Here is an 18,441-nt window from a genome sequence, read left to right as displayed (position 1 = left end):
TCACTAAACGTTAGTACATTACAGTTTAAGCTAGAAGTTGTTTTTCAATTTTCTTGCAGTGGAAAATTCTGAAACCTTTTTTCTACTTGCAACATCAACATGTCTTGTTTGCCTGTGCTATCTTTCTGCTTGGTACAAACATCTTCTTGTTTGAGGTGGTTTTATCCTTTGCTCTAAGCCATAAAAACCCCTTCTAACTAACACAGCCTTTGGCTCCTTGGTTATTTGGTAAGACTGGCTCAGCAATTCTTTTCTTCTATATCAAAACTTGCTTTTATCTCTATTTCATTCTCTGATTCTACATTCAAAAATCTTTCAGCTAAGCACACATATCTGTGAGACTTTCTTGTCAAACTTTCATCCTTCCCAACAGATGACCTTCTCAGCAAGAAGAAACTCAATCTGCTCAGTGAATAAACTTTCCAGTTTGCATTTCCCTTTTCCAGAAAGGTGAGGACTGTTTCAATTCCTCCTCCCTTGCAAAGTCCTTGTCTGTTCACTGGGGCTCTGCAGGAGCCTTTTGGGTACTTGGAGCTTCCCCCAGGTGAGGAGAATCCCCAGAGGAGCCCAAGGGGGAAAGAGGAGGAGCTCTGCAGCTCTCAATGTGAATAAGGGACAAGAACTTTGAAGTGAGCCAAGTGGGCTGTCAGTCTTCCCAAGAGCTGCCAAAGGGGAAGGGAAGGAAGGTCCAGATTGTGTGATGATGCTGTCTGAGGCTCTTCCTGTATCTGCTGGTTCCTGGAGGAAGGAACTGGGTCTCTGCCAGGGTTTGAGTCATCTCCTTATCTGCAGCTCCCTCTGGGCTGCACTCTGCATGGTGAATTCCCAGAGAGATGGAGACACCTGGAATCCTGTCCAGGCAGGAGTCATTGATTCTGGTCCCCCATAAGTGCCCTGAGGGGGAAGGAAAAGAGCAGGAAGGAAGAGAAGGCACTGCTTGCAATGTGGATAACTGGAAATGGGGTGGTTTTCCTTAAACACTGTTAAGGCTACAAATAATTCTGTCCTTTCCTTGCCCTCTGCAGAGCAACCAGACCTTCCCCTGCACAGGGCCCAGGGCTGTTGGAACCCTGGATGCTGAGAATTTCAGACTTTCTGTGCTGACAGGCACTGACCCCCAAGAGAACACTGCATTGACCTGAGGCTGTGGAGAAGCTTCCAAAATGGAATGACAGAACTGGGATTGTGGCTGTGGAGTTTGGATAGAAATGTGTGATATCACAGGGTGGGAAACTTAGAGTTTAAGGGTTTAGAATATAGTAAAGATGGAGGTTTTAGGGCAGAGGCTGGTCCTTCTTCTTCACCTTCTTTCCATTATTTTGGGTGGTTTTGTGTAATTGGATAAAAAGCCTGCATTGAGGGCCATGGGTGGTTGGTGATTGGGTTGAAAATAAAAATAATTGAGGTGTCATTTCTTAATTGGACAGTTTATCCTTAAAAGGCTTGTAGGGAGAGAGAGGGGGCTCTATTTTTTAGTTTGTTAGAGTGAAGTGCTGTAGAACTCATGGTTTGTGAGACTGTAACAGAGATCAGAGCTCATAAACATCTGAGTCCAAACAAGAAATTCTATCTCAAGCATTTAATCCCTGGCAAAACCCTGACAGAAGAAGAAGCAAAGATTCCACACAGGTCCTGTCTCACTTTGGTTTCTGTGGCACTGCAAGAGCACAGGGAGGGCTGAAGGGATCTCCCTAAAGGGCCTCGTCTGTCCCTGCTCCTTGTATGGCAGCTCTGGATTTTCTGTTTGCTCCTGCTGCTGGGTTATGATGAGCTGGGCTGTGGGGACAGGTCTTGCATCACTGGTGACTCAGCATCCCACTGAGTCATGGCATTAATATTCCAGAGTGAATTAGCACATGGGTAGGAGTGTGTGCATGGGCCAGGAAGGAGTTCTATTCAGCACTGATGTTGTAAATGAAGTGATCTCTTTATCAGAGTGGTGTGAATATCATTTTTACATTCATGGAACTACTGAAGTATTTCTGTAGGCCTGAAGGAAATGTCTGCTGGATAATAAAAATTAAAAATTAATTGCAAGGCGTTTGGATCTTCTGCCATGAAGTACAGCAATCCTGAGCTGTAATTGTAATGATTATGAGTACAAGTTACTAAAATAGTTTTAATGTAAAAATAAATTGCATTTTTCATGGAGGGAACACTATACTTGGCTGAAGAAGATAAAAGTCCATGCTCAATATACATCAACTGCAATTCATGAAACACTTTTGAGGACCACTCAAGATTTAGAGTGCTTGAAATGCTGCTTTTGTGTTACAAGTATTTCTAGGAAGGCGTGTGCAGCTCTGAGTTGGTATGTGTGTAAAATCCTTTGGTGGTTTGTGCCCCGTGACTCACATTTGAGTCATCAACCTGAGCATCTGTTTAAGTCTTGAGGAGAGATCAGATGCATTCTTACCTTTTATAGAAGCCCTGGTGGCCTTATGAAGTGAGGTAATCAGTGAGAAAGTGCTGGATCCTGAGAGGATGTGTTATCCTTTTTATCCCTTTGGATTCATTACTCCATCCTCAGAGCATGTCTCCCTATTTTTCCCAGCTGAATGTCCTTCTTATTAAATTTAATCTCCTTAAAATGTTTGTTTTATATTCCTACCCCTCACAGGGGTGTTGCATTGTGCCATTTTTACTCTTGCTTATTTGCTATCCTGTTCTTAATCTCTTTTTCTGAATTTGGGATGAAACAAGTCTTTCAACTATTATGTGGTTAAGAAAATGAGCTGTTCTCCACAGATTCATGTGTTCTTATAAAGCCCCAGCGTTGTTCCAGAGGACACATTCTGCTGATAAACAAGTGTCTGTGGCACCCCAGGCTAGGCTGAGCAGGTCTCAGCTGCTGTCACCTCTTCACTGGCTGTGATTTTGATTTGTGAAGGCACTCTGTGACAGCTGTCACCTGTGTTTAGGTCCCTCACTTTATTTGTGTCCCTGCTGGTGTATTGATGGAGCTGGGCCATGGCTCTTTCTGTGGGGACAGCCATGAAATCTTGGGGACAGTTTGAGCTCAGAAGTGGCCCTAAAAGGATCTGTGGCCAGGGAGAGGTGATCTTGTTGGGAAGGACCAAACAGGGGGAAATCTGCTGGAAGAGTCTTTACCCTGTGATTGGGCATGGCTGAACAAAAACCAAGCAGAAAATGGGAGCATGTTCTGGGAAGTGAAGTTACTGTTCTGCCCACATTGTGATTGCTGTTTCAATGACCTTTGCTCCTGTTTACTTGCTAAGGACTGAAGTTGTGATTCTATTACTATGTTCTTGAAAGTGATCTGATAAAAAGTATTTTTTTCTTTGGGGTAGTAATTACCTCATATCTTGTAGAACACTTGCAGATTAATGTCTACAAAGTGGTAACGTGAGGGAGTGATTTTGATCTCTAGTGACTAATGTGCTGAATAATTTTTATTTTTTTCCTTGTTAATGAGTCAGTACTGACATGGTGATGCTCTGCTATAAAGAATTGCAAACACAGGTGGTTCCCCTGTGTTTAAGGGTAATGGTATGACTAATATTAGAAAGGCTTGGGTTGGATGGGACATTAAAGCCCATCCTGTTCCATGGGCAGGGACACCTTCCACTATCCAGGGTGCTCCAAGCCCTGTCCAACTTTACCTTGGACACTGCCAGGGATGGGCCAGCCACAGCTTTTGGGGCTCATTTCCTCAGAGATGACCACAGCCCTGGTCATCCTGATGGTCCTTGGCTTTCCTTCCTGGTGGCATTTACCTTGTCCTGCCTTGGCACAGGAAAGAACAAACTCTCTTTTCACTGCCCTTCTCATGTGCTGTGCCCAGCAGAGCAGCTGTTTGCAGGTATGAGAGCTGCCTCCCTGGCCAGCTCCTCAGGAATTCTCTGTGACTTGGAAGTGCTGTGTTTGGGAATCAGCAGCGTGGATTTCTCCTCTCCTTCCTGGCTCAGAGCAGTTAAAGGACGAGAACTCTAAATCTGATTCTGCCATGACTTTCTTTAGCGACCTAGGGCAAAACCATAATTTAGACTCATCTGATGGCAGCCTGTTGGGCTTGAGCTGCCCATGGGAGGGCAACCCCTGAGGGAGAAGTCTCTGGTGGAGCTGAGCTGAGCTGACAAGTGCTGATGGGATGTCTTTAGTGCACTGAAGCTCTACTGCTTCTCCAGGAGCCAAGCTGTGCTCTGCAATGCTCTGCAGGGACCTCACTGAAGGGTTTAACACACACTCCTCTCATAACCAGGTCAGGAGTTGCAACAGCCTCATTATCCTGATTGTGCTCATGAGAGGGAGCACAGGCTGCAATAAATGCTGGGGAGGCTGCTAAGGCCAAGAAACCTCTGTCAATCTCCCAGCTAGGATCCTCCCAGTTGAGCAGAGCTCCTGCAGACCGGAGATGCTCCCCATGAGCTCTGGAAAGGCTCTGCTGTCCCAGCTGCCAGCAGTGCTGCCACAGAAATGAGTGGCATCTTCCCTGGCTGAGCCAGACAGCTGCTCCATGGAGACAACCACTCCTTTTATGTCACATCCCTGCTAGGAGTGTGGGTTTTCTACCTGTGGCTGCCAAAATGTTGAGGGGAACAGGGGAAGTGAGGGAAATGTCTCAAACTTTTCAAAGCCCAAAGCAGCACATACTGAATCCCATTCAGCTCAGCTGGGAAGTGTTTACCAGGAAAGTCTTTAGAAAGCACAAGAAGGCAACAAAACAATTGAACAAACACAGATTGTTTTCTTCCCAGCAATAATCTAATAATCAAAAAGGGAACTTTCAGTTATGTGAATCCTCAGGCTTGGGAAGAGCAGATAAAGCCAAAGCTGGTTAGAGCAGCACGACTCATGTTTCCTCCAAGAGCCGCTTCTCATTTCACCTCCTGTTTTCCCTGGAAAGCAAGGAGACTCTTGTTTCTTTTGGACATTATAGGTCTGGGGGATGCCAAAACATTTTCATTTTTCAGTTTTCTATCACATTGGAATGTGGAAGCAGCACTGCTGCATGGTGGGAGATGCTTCACCATCACAGTTGGTGACTGAAGCACACAGGGCTGGATGTGCTTTGGCAAAATTTTTGGCTGAGTTATAGCAGGAGAGAGCTGTGGAGCTGGAGGGGTATTTGGTTTCAGTCCATATCACCCTGTTTTGGTTTGGAAAGACAGGAGTCTGCTAAGGAAGGCAGGAACTTCCCCTAAAATGGAAAATGTAAACCCCCTCCCTCCAAATTGATATAAATTTTAAATTAAGGGGCTCTCAGGCAAAAAATATGGGAGCAGGAATAACAGTTCTTTACTAGGGAAGAAAATAAAAAGATAAAATAAACAGTGCAGTAAACCAAACCAACACTGACAGAGTCAGAACCCAACCTGACACCCTGTGGGTCAGGGTGTTGGCAGCAGTCTCATTGGAATTGTGGCTCAGCCCTCCTGCAGTGTCAGGGGTGGCTCTGCTGGAGCAGGGATCCTGGAGAGAAGGATGTATTCTTCCTCTGAAGATCCAGTGGAAGAAGAGGCAGCTGCTGTTCCTCTGGGGAATGCAGTGGAGAAGCTGTGCTGGTGTTCCAGAATCTCCAGATTCTATCCAGGTAGGAATGCTTGGCTCCTCCCTCTGGGCTCCCATCTCCCAGTGGGATGCTGTAGTTCTTATCAGCCATGCAGGGACATTCAATAGCTGTTATCAGCAGATGTCTGCCCTGAGAGAGGATTGGGTGTGGAAGAGATAAGGAAAACTGCCCAGTGAACAGAAGACAGCTGCCATACAGATGGCAAATACAATTTGCTTGGCCATCCAGGACACACCCCAGTGCACAAACTGTCATGGGCTGTGCTCTCACATGATGTGCTCCTCCTGAACCAAAGCCTGCTGGTTTAAAGACAATCCCTGAAAACTCTGCCAGAGGCAGGTTCCCTGTGTTATAGCATCCTGGTGCCTGAAAATGGTTCTGGGGTTTAAGCTGCAGCCTCTCTCACCCACCTGGCCCATCCTACTGGCATCTCTGAGGTCACTGGATGGGGATAGGGGGAACAAGAGGCACAATGCAAATTCTGGAGGGCTTTGGCTGTCCTTTGCAGGATGTCTGAGATGGAGGTGAGCCCCATGAGCCAGAGGTCCCCACTGCCCTTGCTGAAGAGCAGAGCCCGTGGAGACACAAATGTGATGGTTCTGGTGGTCAGCAGAGGTGGCAATTCCTCCCTGGAGCCCATGGATTTGGGAATATGCTCCTATTTTAAAATTGCTTTTTTTCCTGTGGAAATATCCCCCCTGCCTCTCACACTGCCAAAGGAGTGATTGCATTACATGAACCTCTGCTGTGGAGTGAGGAAATGTTTGAGTTGATCTGACACTCACTGCACAGAGTGGAAGAGCAGCTTTAGCTGGGTGAGTGCTCTGAGTTAGCCCCTCACAGCAATGCTAGATGCACCTGCTGCAGAAGATCTTTAAACAAACATCAGTGGCTCTGCAAGAAACCTGACACAGCCCTGCCGCTGAGGTTTAGCTGTATCAACACCAGGATGAATAGGAAAGTTAAATAAACAACAAAAAAAGGATGTAGCTGAAATTCCTTCATAAATGGGCTGCAGCCCAGTTAGCTGGAGCTTTGTGGAAAATGAGCTGAGCAGCAGAAAGCCATGGGAGGAAGTATTGTGGTTTTAGGATCATGTTGCAGGAAGTCTTTAAGCAGATGAAGCTGCTTTGATGGTGCCTTTCCAGGGAAGAGCTGTTCTGCAGTCTCCACCAGAGCTCTCTAGCCCTTCTTCATGCTGAGTTACTGGCCTTTTTTTTAGTCCCTTTTTCTCCCCCCACTGTCCTGTACACACAGGGATGAAAGCATGGCTGGGCTTTATTCAGCTGCTCTCAGCTGGTCCTGAGAAACACAAAAAGATTCATTACACCATGAGGATCCTGGAGACCATAAACTATTTGATGAGTATTTAAAAAACTCAGACTGTCAAGCAAAACTTCCATTTTCCTTTCCTTCCCCTTCTTTTTAGTGAGACTGCCTATGCCTGTAAGAAGGAGAACTTCTGACCTTTCCAAAATTCAAAATGGCTTTTCAAGATCTGTATTTTCATGAGCAGTGGACATTTTTCAGAATGTGTATGAATATTTCACCTTGACTCCTCAGCAGTTACTGGTGGCCACCTGCCAAGTTCCATTCCTCTGTTTCACCCACAGCCATCCCTAGCACAGGAACTCTCAGGAGTTTAACATCTCTAATGTGCTATAGCACTCAACATGCTGCCCAGGTTTTTAATTACATCATGGTGATTAGCAGTCCAGAAAATCACTTGAAGCCAATTAAATCATGTGCACCTAACTGAAGACTGCTGCAGGCTCTGGGGGCTGCTTCAGAGCAGCCACAGTTGATTGGGTTTTAAACAGCCCCTCTTCCCCTCCCTGTGAATTATTTACCTACTTCATTATTCTACAACCCTGCCAGTAATTGTTTTTTATGGGTTTAGTAAAGCTGCTATAATTGGTAGTAGCAGTAAAAATTTCTCCTCTGTGTCTCAACCCCCATGTCTGGGTTGAGACCCTAAAGGGAGCTGTGGCTTTTCTGACCCCTGAATCACTGCCTGTGGTTTTAATGCTCTCATGCAGAGGTACCACAGGTTCTGCTGCCCGGAGTAAATCAGCCCTACAGCCCAATCTGGCCTTGGAATGGAGCAGCAGTTGATGATGTACATGAGGTCACCACTATTAAATATCCAAACCTCTCCAGGAGCAGGCAATGGGATTGAGAAGGGCTGACAGCAAAAGGCGCTTTCCTCCTCCAATATTTTTTTTCAATATGTAAATACTTTTACATGAAAAAAGGTCCCTCCAGGGGCAGATGTCCCTGTCCCAGGGGGCTGGGAGCAGCTGTAATGCCCAAGGTGGGGGCCTTTCCTCCCACCCTGCAGGGCTCCATGAACTGCTGCTCCTGCAGCCTTGGGGACCCCTAGCCTGAAAACCCTCCTGGGGAGAACCACCGGGAGCTGTGCCTTGTCCCAGGGCCTGGATTTATTCTGCCACACATTCAAGCTGGTAGAGAAAATCAAGGTGAGGGGACACCCCATGTTCTGGGGAGGATCTGCCCATTCCCTATAGGTCCCTGTTGGAACCCAGGAAATTCTTCTGGCTGCTCTGGAGTACTCGAGCCACTGCCCAGCTTTGCTCCAGAGGACACATTCTGCTAATAAACAAGTGCCTGTGGCACCCCAGGCTGGGCTGAGCAGGTCTCAGCTGCTGTCACCTCTTCACTGGCTGGGATTTTGATTTGTGAAGGCAACTGAGAGTGTCTGAACAGGGGGCTCTGGGATGCACTGTGGGGCACCAGGGGTGCCCTGAGGGTAAAGTGGGGTCTGGAGGCACCCTGAGAGCACCAGTGCCCAGGGCTATGCCAGGCCTGTGCCCTGGGGAACTGTCGCAGACAACTTTTATGAAAAATCCTTTCCTTAAGATTTTTCCTCCTGAGAGGCCTCAAGAACAAAATGTAAACAATGGTTATCTGCTGCTCTGGAATGCAACAGGTGCATCTGGGATTGGTCTCATGTGGTTGTTTCTAATTAATGGCCAATCACAGTCAGCTGGCTTGGACAGAGAGTCTGAGCCACAAACCTTTGTTATCATTCTTTCTTTTTCTATTCTTAGCCAGCCTTCTGATGAAACCTTTTCTTCTATTCTTTTAGTATAGTTTTAATATAATATATATCATAAAATAATAAATCAAGCCTTCTGAAACATGGAGTCAGATCCTCATCTCTTCCCTCATCCAAGAACCCCTGTGAACACAGTCACAGGGGACACCCTGTCCCTCCCTGCCTGGGGGGGTCACTGGGAGCCATTGCTGGGGACAGCTCCCCTGATGTCACCAAGCACTGGGCCCCAGAGCTGGCAGCAGGTGCTGTGTCACAGTGGGGCCCTTTGTGACACCATCCTGCAGCAGGTGTGGTGAGCATGGCTGCTGCCCACAGCGCAAGGTGACAGGCAGGAGCCTGGACCTGACACGGAGCCCCCGAGTGCAGCCCATGTCTTGCCCCAGCACCCCTGGCAGCCCTGTGGGGCTGACGTGTTCTGCCAAGGCTTCCCTCGACAGCACCCCAACACCTGGCCCAGGATTCCCCATAGTGCCTGTCCCACAGGATGGAGAAGAGCCCTCCTGCCACCCCCAGCGAGGCCTGGGAGGGGGACAGCTCCTCCCAGGGGAGCAACTCTTCACAAGTGGTGTCTTTCTACGACACAACCACAATGCAGCCTCTGCAGCTTGGTGAGTGAGGGGCCCAGTGGGGCTGGGCAGGGCTGGGGGCCACCAGCACACCAGGAGCATGTTTTGCTGGCATGGTGACAGCAGCAGTCCTGGGGGACAGGCAGGATGTCACCTGAATGCCAAGGTGGCTTGGGGCTGCATGCCAGCCCCAGCACAGCCTCTCCCAAGGGAAAAACAGGGCAGAGGGGCTCCAGGGAGTGGGCAGGAGAAGCAGGGGCACTCTGGACCTTTCCTGTCCATACCCCAGTGTGCTCCTCAGCCCAGGGCACTGGGGCCATTCCAGCTCCTCTGCCTGTCACCTCCACCAGCAGCTGCTCAGGAAAAAGGCTGTGCCAGGGGTGTGGGCACAGGGCTGGCTGCAGGGTAGGTGTCCTTGGCTCTCTCCTGTGCCCAGAGCCCCTGCAGTTCCCCTATGAGAGTGTTCACAGGGGTCTTAGGATGAGGGAAGAGATGAGGATCTGACTCCATGCTTCAGAAGGCTTGATTTATTATTTTATGATATATATTATATTAAAACTATACTAAAAGAATAGAAGAAAGGATTTCATCAGAAGGCTAGGTAAGAATAGCAAAAGAAAGAATGATAACAAAAGCTTCTGTCTTGGACAGAGAGTCCAATCCAGCTGACTGTGATTGGCCATCAATTAAAAACAACCCATGAGACCAATCACAGATGCACCTGTTGCATTCCACAGCAGCAGATAATCATTGTTTACATTTTGTTCCTGAGGTCTCTCAGCTTCTCAGGAGGAAAAATCCTAAGGAAAGGATTTTTCATAAAAGATGTCTGTGACACCCCCCTGCTCTTCCCCTCTGGCAGATGCCAGCTGGTTGCCCATATACGAAGAAACAGAAGACGCAGTGGATTTCATCCTGGCCTTTGTCAGCAGCCTTGACAAGGTAACAGTGGCCAGCTGGACACTGGCTGTGATTTGCTGGGCTGTGCAGTGGTGCTGGCTGGGCAGAGCTGCATTTCTCACAGGGCACTGCTCTCCCAGTGCTCCAGCCCCACTGGCTGTGTCCATCCTCCCACACTCCCTGTTTGTGCCTCTGCCAGGACACCCACAAGTTCACATTTCTGAAGAGCACCTACGTTGTGTGCAAAACTGCCTTGAAACGGGGCTTGACCAGGGGCCTGGATTTATTCTGTCAAATGTGTGAAGTGGTTGAGAATATCAAGGTAGAACCATCTGAGGTTTTGGGGATGGGCACAAGCACCCCTGTGTGGACTGTGCTTGGGTGGGTCAGGGATTGGGTGCTGCCAGGTCTCATCCTGGTTGTGCTCTGCAGGACCTCCTGGACAAAGAGCCAAGGGACCGTCTGTCCTCCAAGATCCGCTACCTGGCCATGATTACCATTGAAGAATTAAGGTGAGCCCCTGTCCCACAGCTCTGAGGCCACTTGCAAGAGGCCTTGGGGGCTGCTCCCAGCACCAGTGCCCAGCTGACCCCCCTCTGTCCTTGCAGCTTGGTGGAGAATGTGCTGGAGGGCAAAACCAAAATCCTCCTGTCTGCATGTTTCTCAAGTGTCCTCCTGCTCCCCTCAGAAAAGGAAATGCCACACCAGAACACTTCCCTCTACATCAAGGTAGGTGCTGGCTGAGCTCCAGGAGCCTCCAGTCCCTCTGGGCTGCCCCATGACCAGAGATCTGAGCCAGGCTGAGGTGTTGCTGTTGCTTTCCCACCCTGGTGGCTCTGTCACCTTCCCACGGGGCTGGCTGCTCTGTCCCCAGCAGTTTGTGCATCCCTGTGTCTCTTCTGAGCAGTTCAGGTGTCCTCCTCAGGCACTGAGAGCTCAGATAAGTCTCCTGGGTGTGGGGTAAGAGCAGCAGGATGACAGGCACTGTGTGTTTGCAGACACTGAAAGCCATGGACACAATGCTGAGGACAGTGGTGCTCAGCTTTCCTGCTTCCAGCATCAGCGAGGAGCTGCAGGATATCTTTCAGGTGTGGCACAAGCAGAGTGGGGGTCCCAGGGCTGTTCCTCACCCTGGAAGTGAGGACCTGCCTGCACTGAGTACAGTGCTGAGCAGGCAGAGCATGGTGTGGGAGGGAGCAGGGGCTGGCACCAGGCTCCTCTGAAGCCCAGTGGCTGCAGAAGGTGGTGCGTTCCTGGCCAAAAAGTTGTCCTGAGACCTTGTCCAGGCTTGTGAGGGACCCCAGGGACAGCACCCCACTGCAGGCTCAGAGGAAGCTGTGAGGGATGGTACAAGTGTGGTCCAGGAGCAGAGCTGTGTTTGCTCTTGGTGCTCACCTGTGGTTCCTCTCACCCCAGATGCTGCTGGAGTACACCAGATTTGAGAGGGAAGCTGTGCGGGAGAGGGCTGTGGGGAGGATTGCTGTCCTGACCAATCTGCTGTCTAACTATTCCACTCTGAAGGTAGGAACCACACACCCTGCAGCCCCCCTCCCTGGCATTCTCCATGCCAGGGCTGCTGCCCAGCTGGTTGCTCCAAGAGATGGGGCCAGGGAGCCCTGCAAAGCCCAGATTCACCAGGAATCCAGCCCTGGGCACACTCTTGGGTCCAGGTTCAGCACCAACTTCCTTCTCTTAGCCCTTCTTCTCATGTCTCACTCATCCAGCCCTCTGTCAACTTTGGAAGAGACAGTTCTGGACCTGTGTGCCCTGAGGACATCTCATTCCCAGCCATGGGAAGGCTGGTGGGACGTCTCATTCTCTTCCGATATTCTGGGGAACAAACAAGCTACACAGCTTTCCACGCTATGTTTTCCCTTGCTGAATTCCTCTGTAAGTAAAAAGGCAAGAGCAGCTGTGGCCTCGTCCCTGTGCACACAGATCTCTCTTGACAGACCTGCTTCCTGACCTCCTCTGCCCCTCCCAGCTGCTTCCCATGGCATCACTTTGCTGCAGTAGCTGAGTGCTCACCTCAAGTCCAGGATGTGTTTGTCACTGCTCTCCTTTCCCTGTTCCTTCCAGGACCTTGAACCCAACTGGCTTGTGGCCCCCACAGCCAAAGCCCAGTTGACTCCCAGGTCCCAAAGTCCAGTTTTCTCTATTAGAGAAGAGCAAATCCACCACCCTGGCTGGGGCCTCTTGCCTATAGCAAGAAGTTATTCCTGATGGCCCCCAGAAATCCTGACTGATTCTGTCTTTCAAGCAGAACTCAGGGTGGTTTGATGACCTTGTTGGCAAAGCAGCTCTGTCTCACTGACTCTTCTGTGTTATCCCTCCTGTTTAGACAAGTCAAGGCCAAGGGATAGGTCAGATGAATTCTCTTGGGAAGCTGTGACCACCTCCTCACTGTGTTACCTGAGCATTATAGACTGTACCCAGGTAATGATCCCCCTCCTGCTGGGATTCTTGTCCATGGCATCAGCAGGGCACTTGTGTGAGCAAAGGGACCCAGAATCAGTGGGCTGGTGGGGCCTCACTGCCCTGGCAAGAAGGTTCCTGCCATCCCTGACTAGGGACAACACATGGGCTGCACTCTCCTGTCCTGGCAGCAGTTCCAGCCCCAGCAGGAGCTCCAGCAAGCTCCTAGTTCTCATGAGCCCTCCTCCCTGACATGGAGGGTCCTCTCTCCTCACTCTCTCCCACCCAGGGACTGCAGGCACTGCTGCCAGCTCTCTGTGGGCTCTGCTGCCAGCACTGCCAGGAACCTCTGCCCAGCCAAGCAGCACCATCAGGGCACTCAGTGGCACGTGTCTTCCTTCCTGCCACAGGCCTTTGGAAGATACCTCCACTCCAGTAAGAGGACAGACGTCGTCCTTGAGGTCATCGAGGCCATGAAAGATCCCAGCATCCTTGATAAGGACGTGCCCTGCAGCATGCTGGATGTGATCATGGAAGACACAGACTTCTGGGTGACAGATGTAAGTGCCCTAGGGCTGGATTCCCTTGATCTTCAGCCCTGCCAGGCCTTGCTCCTCCCTCCACCCCTTCCTCACAAACCCAGGTGACTTGGGCACCTGAAACAACCCAAAGGCAGCAGAGAGGAATGGGAAGGGCAGCTGAGGACATGGCTGCATTCCATGGCAGTGCCATCCTCACCTGTATCCTTTTCAGGTGCCCAAGACAGTGAAATGCATTTTTGAGAACCTGCTATACACCACCACAGAGGCAGGCTCTGTGAAAGTGGAGTCGCTGTTTCTCCTGATGACCACCCAGCACCCCTCGGCCGTGGTCATCAGCCTGTGTGAGATGGCTCTTCAGGGAGACAGGTACCGGCCCTGACAATCTGAGGGGCTTGTTCCACACGGGGACAGGGACCCCGAGACTCTGTGGCTGCCAGATCCAAGAAATGCTGCAGGACATCCCACAGAGCCAGGCTCTCCATCCCACAAACCTTTCTGGCTCTCTCGCAGCAGCCAAAGCCAGCCAGGCCACTCCAGAGCCAGCTCAGTGCTCCCATCCCCACAGGGAACTCCCCCTCAGCCCTGTCCTGCCTCCTGCAGGGCCCCCAGGACAGAATCTGCTCTGTGGGGCTGGTCCTGGCCATGGCACTGTGGCTGAGGCAGGCCCTGGCTTCCAGCACTTTGCAGGAGCTGTGTGACACTCTGTCCTCCAAGCCTGACATTCTGGACAAGTTCCTAGCAGAGTTGGCTACCTTGCACCGGAACCAGTGGTGCAATCCTCCCAGAGAAGGGACCCGTGCCTCTCACAGAGCTGTGAGTTACCAGAAAAAAACCCAACCCCTTTCTGTGAGCCCTCTGCCAGCACCTCATGGCTGTGTCTGTTCCTCCAGTCATCCTTAGGGCAGGTTGACTTGGAGGAGTTGGGTGAGGAGCCCAACATCTGGAGCAATCAGGGGAATCCCAATGTGATGACGGCCTTCCTGATGCTGGAAGTCCTCCTTGGGCTGTCAGAGAGAATGGAGATGGTGAGCAGGGTGGTTTTGGGGCAGCCAGGGCCTGGGGTTGAGTGCAAGGCAGTGGCTTGGCCTGGGCTGGGAGTCAGGATGAGGGCTGACTGCTCCAAAAACCCTCCCTGCTGTGGTGGGGCCTGGGCTGAGAGTCAGGGTTTGGGCTGACTGCTCCAAAAACCCTCCCTGCCATAGTGGGGCCTGGGCTGGGAGTCAGGATGTGGAATGACTGCTCTAAAAACCCTCTCTGACATGGTGGGGTGTGGGGTGGGAGTCAGGATGTGGGCTGAGTGCCCCAAAAACCCTCCCTGCCATGGTGGAGCCTGGGCTGAGTGCTCCAAAAACCCTCCCTGCCATGGTGGGGCCTGAGGTGGCTGCCCTGGGAGGTGCCCAGACACATTTCACAAAATGGAAACTCTCTTCTTCATAAAGGGGAAAAAAATTGAAGCCTTCCTGCCAAGCATGATGAAGATACTGGAAGTTGGCAGTGAAGATGAGAAGCTGAAGATAATTGAGGTCTTTCGAAATGTCCTGAGTCAGCTGAAGAAGTCAAAGGCCAGCTCCATGGCTGTGGCACTGGTGGGGAAGATCCTGCCCCTCTTTGACTCGGTGAGGCTGACATGGGAGCCCAAGCCCCACAGATGGGCACTGCCCCTCATGAAAGCAGCACTTGGAGCAGGCTCAGCTTTCCTAGAAAGGATTCTGGGCTTTGTAGCCCATAGCTGCTTGTGCCTGCCCTGGAATGTGACAATGTGGCATGGCCCTCACCACAGGCATGGGCAGGGAGCCCTGCTTCAAGGCTCACCTTTCCTACCTTGTGGAAACCCAGGGCACCAGGAATATTTCTCTGTCTGCTCTGGGCTGCTCTGACCCCTAGGGGAGCACTGACTTTCTCATTAATGGAGAAAGTTTCCCAGCCTTCAAGATAAACTAGAATCCACAAAAGTGTGAAATAGATTATAGAGAGCAGTGTAGGTGGATGACTTGGTGAGAAATTGAGGTTTTGGGATTTCTAGTATGTTGTGGATGGAAGCAAGATGGAGGGCCCAGGGTGTCATCCTGGGTTTCTTCTTCATGCTGCTTCTTCCTCCTTCTTCATGGGTTTGGGTGGCATTTTGTAATTGGGCAGAACACTCTTCTGAAATGTCTGATACATGAACTCTTCAGCCCTGCTCCTCCTCTTCATTATCTGCAGAGAGCACCAAGTCTCCAGGCTTGTCACAGAGCCCCCAGTTGGCTGGAGCAGTCTCTCCTGCCCGCACCCCTCACTGCTGAGGTGGCATTTTGTAATTGGGCAGAAAAGTCCCCATTGTGGGCTCTTTGGGATCAGTTATTGGGTTAAAAGGGAAATAATCCAGGTGTCATTTCTTAATTGGATAGTTTAGTCCTAAAAGACCTTGTACCAAGAGATTGTTGGCCATTTTGTGCCTTCTAATGAAAAGCTGCCAAACTCACAGTAGCGAGACTGTTTTACTGATAAGAAACTATGAACACTTGAGTTTGAACATGAATTACTGTCTCAAATGCCCTCAATCCAGACCCAGAAAAACTGCTGACTGGTACCCCACCCTCCCTCCTCACAGGACAGCGTGCGGCTGCGAGAGCTCTCCCTCTGGCTCCTCAGAGACCTGGTGAGGTCTGTGGCGAGGAGGGATGAGAAGAAGATGAGGAGGCAGGTGCAGAGTGCCCTGATCCCGCTGCTCTTCCGTGTGAATGACCAGGTCCCCAGCGTGGCCAAGGTATGAATTTGAAGGTTGGTGTGATATGGGGGGGCTGACACCTCCCAGGGTATTGTATTTGCGGGGTGCCCCATGGCAGGAAGGAATGATGAATCTGACTCCAAGTTCTCAGAAGGTTAATTTATTATTTTATGATACTATATTATATTTAAAAATACTAAACTAAACTATACTAAAGAATACAGAAAGGGTACTTGCACAATGCTAAAAAGATAATAATGAAAACTTGTGACTCTCTTGAGAGTCCTGACACAGCTTAGCACTGATTGGCCAAAGAGTGAAAACAACTCACATGAATCCAATGAAACAATCACCTGTTGGATAAACAATCTCCAAACACATTCCACATGAGCAAAACACAGGAGAAGCAAATGAGATAAAATTGTTTTCCTATTTCTCAGAGGCTTCTCAGCTTCCCAGGAGAAAAATCCTGGGCAAAGGGATTTTTCAGAAAATATCAATGTGACAGCAGGGATGCTGGGCACTGGGGCAGGGGCTGCTCGCTTTGGGCAGGGCTCCCCCAGTGCAGCCCCTGGGAAGGGTCTCTGTTGAACCAGGACAAGGCTGGACAAGGTGGCTTGGCCATTTTCATCACCTGTCCTACCTGTTCCCGCAGCTTGGCAGCAGCCTGCGGGCATGAGGCAGCACCCAAGGCCTGAACATGTGTGCTCCAGAAACTCAGAGGCCTCTCAGCTTCCCCACAAGTGTCAGAGGCCAGGGCTTCAACCTCAGTCAGTCAGCCAGGCCTGGCCCCAAGAGACTCCAAGACATTTGGGCTAGGACAAGTCCCAGCTTCCTAAGGGTGGGATCACTGCAGGAATAAAGCCAAGAGGTCTCTTTCCCTGGGCCCTGGTGCCACCTCTGAGCTCATGCTGTTCTGCAGGCATCCAGGGAAGCCCTTTTTGCTGCTGCAGAGCTTCTCAAATGGAAGCAGCTCAAGCACCTGCTGCAGAAAGAGCGGATGTGGGAGCTTGGAGAATGCTTGGTAAGGATAAGCTCCAGGCTGGGTGAGGGCTGTCCCTGCCCTGTGTCTGTCCCCATGAGAGCCCAGGGGAGCAGAGGCTGCTCTGAGTTCTGCTCTCAGGGCTGGGTAGGACCTGGAGGACTTTGTTCCTCAAGAACAGAGCCTCAGAGGCTCCTCTCCAGGCTCCTCTCCCCTTGGGAGGGCTCAGCAATGGGGTGCTGGCAGGAGGGACTGCTCCAGCCAGCTGGGGGGCTCTGTGACAAGCCTGGAGACATCCCTGGTGCTCCCTGCAGATAAAGAAGAGGAGGAGGAGGGTTGAACAGTTCATGTACCAGAGCCTGCCCTACCTGAGGGACCCTCAGTCCCCCGTGCGCCTGGCAGCCGTCAGGTTCATCGGTGAGTCACAGCCCTGGTCCCTTTTGGGCCAGCCTGGCCACGTCCCTGCCCTGCACTGGCAGCAGCCCTGTGGTACCCCAACCACGCTGTGCAGAGCCTCAGCCTCCCTGTGCCCCCTGCCACCAGCTGGGCTTGGTGGCCACTTTGCCCTGTGCCTTTCTGGTGGCCCCTGGGTCATCCCTGAGTGGGAGGGTGGCAGGGCTGGGGGTCACCATGCTGGGAGCAAACTGGGAGCAGGGAGTGATGGAGCTCTGTGCCCAGGGTGCGCCACGAGGCACATGAGGGACCAGGACATGGAGACCCAGACTCACATCCTCACTGGTGAGTGGCATGTGGGGAATCTGGGGAGGCTCTGCAGACACATGGCTTCATCTTGGCTCTGTTTGTTTGGGTCACAGCCCTTCAGCCCTTGGAGAGGGACAGGGACATCTCAATCAGCTCCCTGGCAGCCCACACAGGCTTGCTCCTGAGAGCTCCAAGGGTGCAGAGAAGATCGTGGGTCATTCTACACATGCTGTGCTGCTGGTGTCGGTGAGCTCAGCAGAGCTGCAGCTGTCTGTGCATTAATAAAGCTGGAGAAACACATCCATGGTATCCTTCAGATGTGTAGTGCTGAGCTGACTGTGTCCTCCTTGGCCTGTCCCACAGGCAGTGGGATGCTTCCTCCTCACACCCCTGCCATCCCCAAATGCCCCACTTGGCCCCCAAATTGCAGGCACAGGGCTCTGGATTTTCTGCGGAGGGTCTCAGATTGCATCCCTGGTACCCCAAAATGTTCCTGTGGACCTTGAATTGTGTCTGCAGAGCCCCACAGCATCCTTGGCAGACTGGATTGTATCTGCAGAGCCCCACAGCATCCTTGGCAGACTGAATTGTTCCTGCAGAGCCCCACAGCATCCTTGGCAGACTGGATTGTATCTGCAGAGCCCCACAGCACCCTTGGCAGACTGAATTGTACCTGCAGAGCCCCACAGCATCCTCAGCAGACTGGATTGTATCTCCAGAGCCCCACAGCATCCTTGACAGACTGAATTGTACCTGCAGAGCCTCACAGCATCCTTGACAGACTCCAAATTCCATTCAGTGTATTTCAGAATGCCCCACTGAGTGCTGGGGTGCAGCTCTGGGGCCCCAAATGGTCTCTGGCAGCCCCACCAGGTGTGGAATCATGAGGGAATGCTCAGCCCTGAGTGGAGCTCAGCAGGTCCCAGAGCTCCCTGGGGAGTGCTAGAAGCTGGAAATGAGTGAAGCTCTCTGCTTTAAATGTGGCATCTCTTTGTTTTTCACCAAAAGAAGCCTC

At 51.1% G+C, this 18,441-nt stretch overlaps 1 protein-coding gene across 1 annotated transcript in view; it reads left to right on the top strand.

The window, feature by feature from the left end:
* LOC134428859 (uncharacterized) overlaps positions 1-17,726 on the top strand; it is a 46,136-nt gene extending 28,410 nt beyond the window's left edge. The window contains exons 2-19 of the mRNA XM_063175874.1: positions 10,041-10,120; positions 10,278-10,400; positions 10,511-10,590; positions 10,687-10,807; positions 11,077-11,166; positions 11,495-11,599; positions 11,803-11,968; positions 12,420-12,514; positions 12,904-13,053; positions 13,247-13,401; positions 13,713-13,848; positions 13,926-14,060; positions 14,475-14,651; positions 15,626-15,781; positions 16,665-16,766; positions 17,039-17,141; positions 17,403-17,462; positions 17,540-17,726. Of these exons, the coding sequence (XP_063031944.1) occupies positions 10,374-10,400; positions 10,511-10,590; positions 10,687-10,807; positions 11,077-11,166; positions 11,495-11,599; positions 11,803-11,968; positions 12,420-12,514; positions 12,904-13,053; positions 13,247-13,401; positions 13,713-13,848; positions 13,926-14,060; positions 14,475-14,651; positions 15,626-15,781; positions 16,665-16,766; positions 17,039-17,141; positions 17,403-17,462; positions 17,540-17,676 (1,995 nt within the window). The 5' untranslated portion in view covers positions 10,041-10,120; positions 10,278-10,373 and the 3' untranslated portion in view covers positions 17,677-17,726. The remainder of the gene's footprint in view (positions 1-10,040; positions 10,121-10,277; positions 10,401-10,510; positions 10,591-10,686; positions 10,808-11,076; positions 11,167-11,494; positions 11,600-11,802; positions 11,969-12,419; positions 12,515-12,903; positions 13,054-13,246; positions 13,402-13,712; positions 13,849-13,925; positions 14,061-14,474; positions 14,652-15,625; positions 15,782-16,664; positions 16,767-17,038; positions 17,142-17,402; positions 17,463-17,539) is intronic.
* The last annotated feature ends 715 nt before the right edge of the window (positions 17,727-18,441 follow it).

The sequence above is a fragment of the Melospiza melodia genome, chromosome 24, assembly GCF_035770615.1.
Source record: "Melospiza melodia melodia isolate bMelMel2 chromosome 24, bMelMel2.pri, whole genome shotgun sequence".
NCBI classification, from domain to species: domain Eukaryota; kingdom Metazoa; phylum Chordata; class Aves; order Passeriformes; family Passerellidae; genus Melospiza; species Melospiza melodia.
Note: the sequence above shows the minus strand (reverse complement) of the source record. Positions and strands in the feature narration are given on the sequence as shown.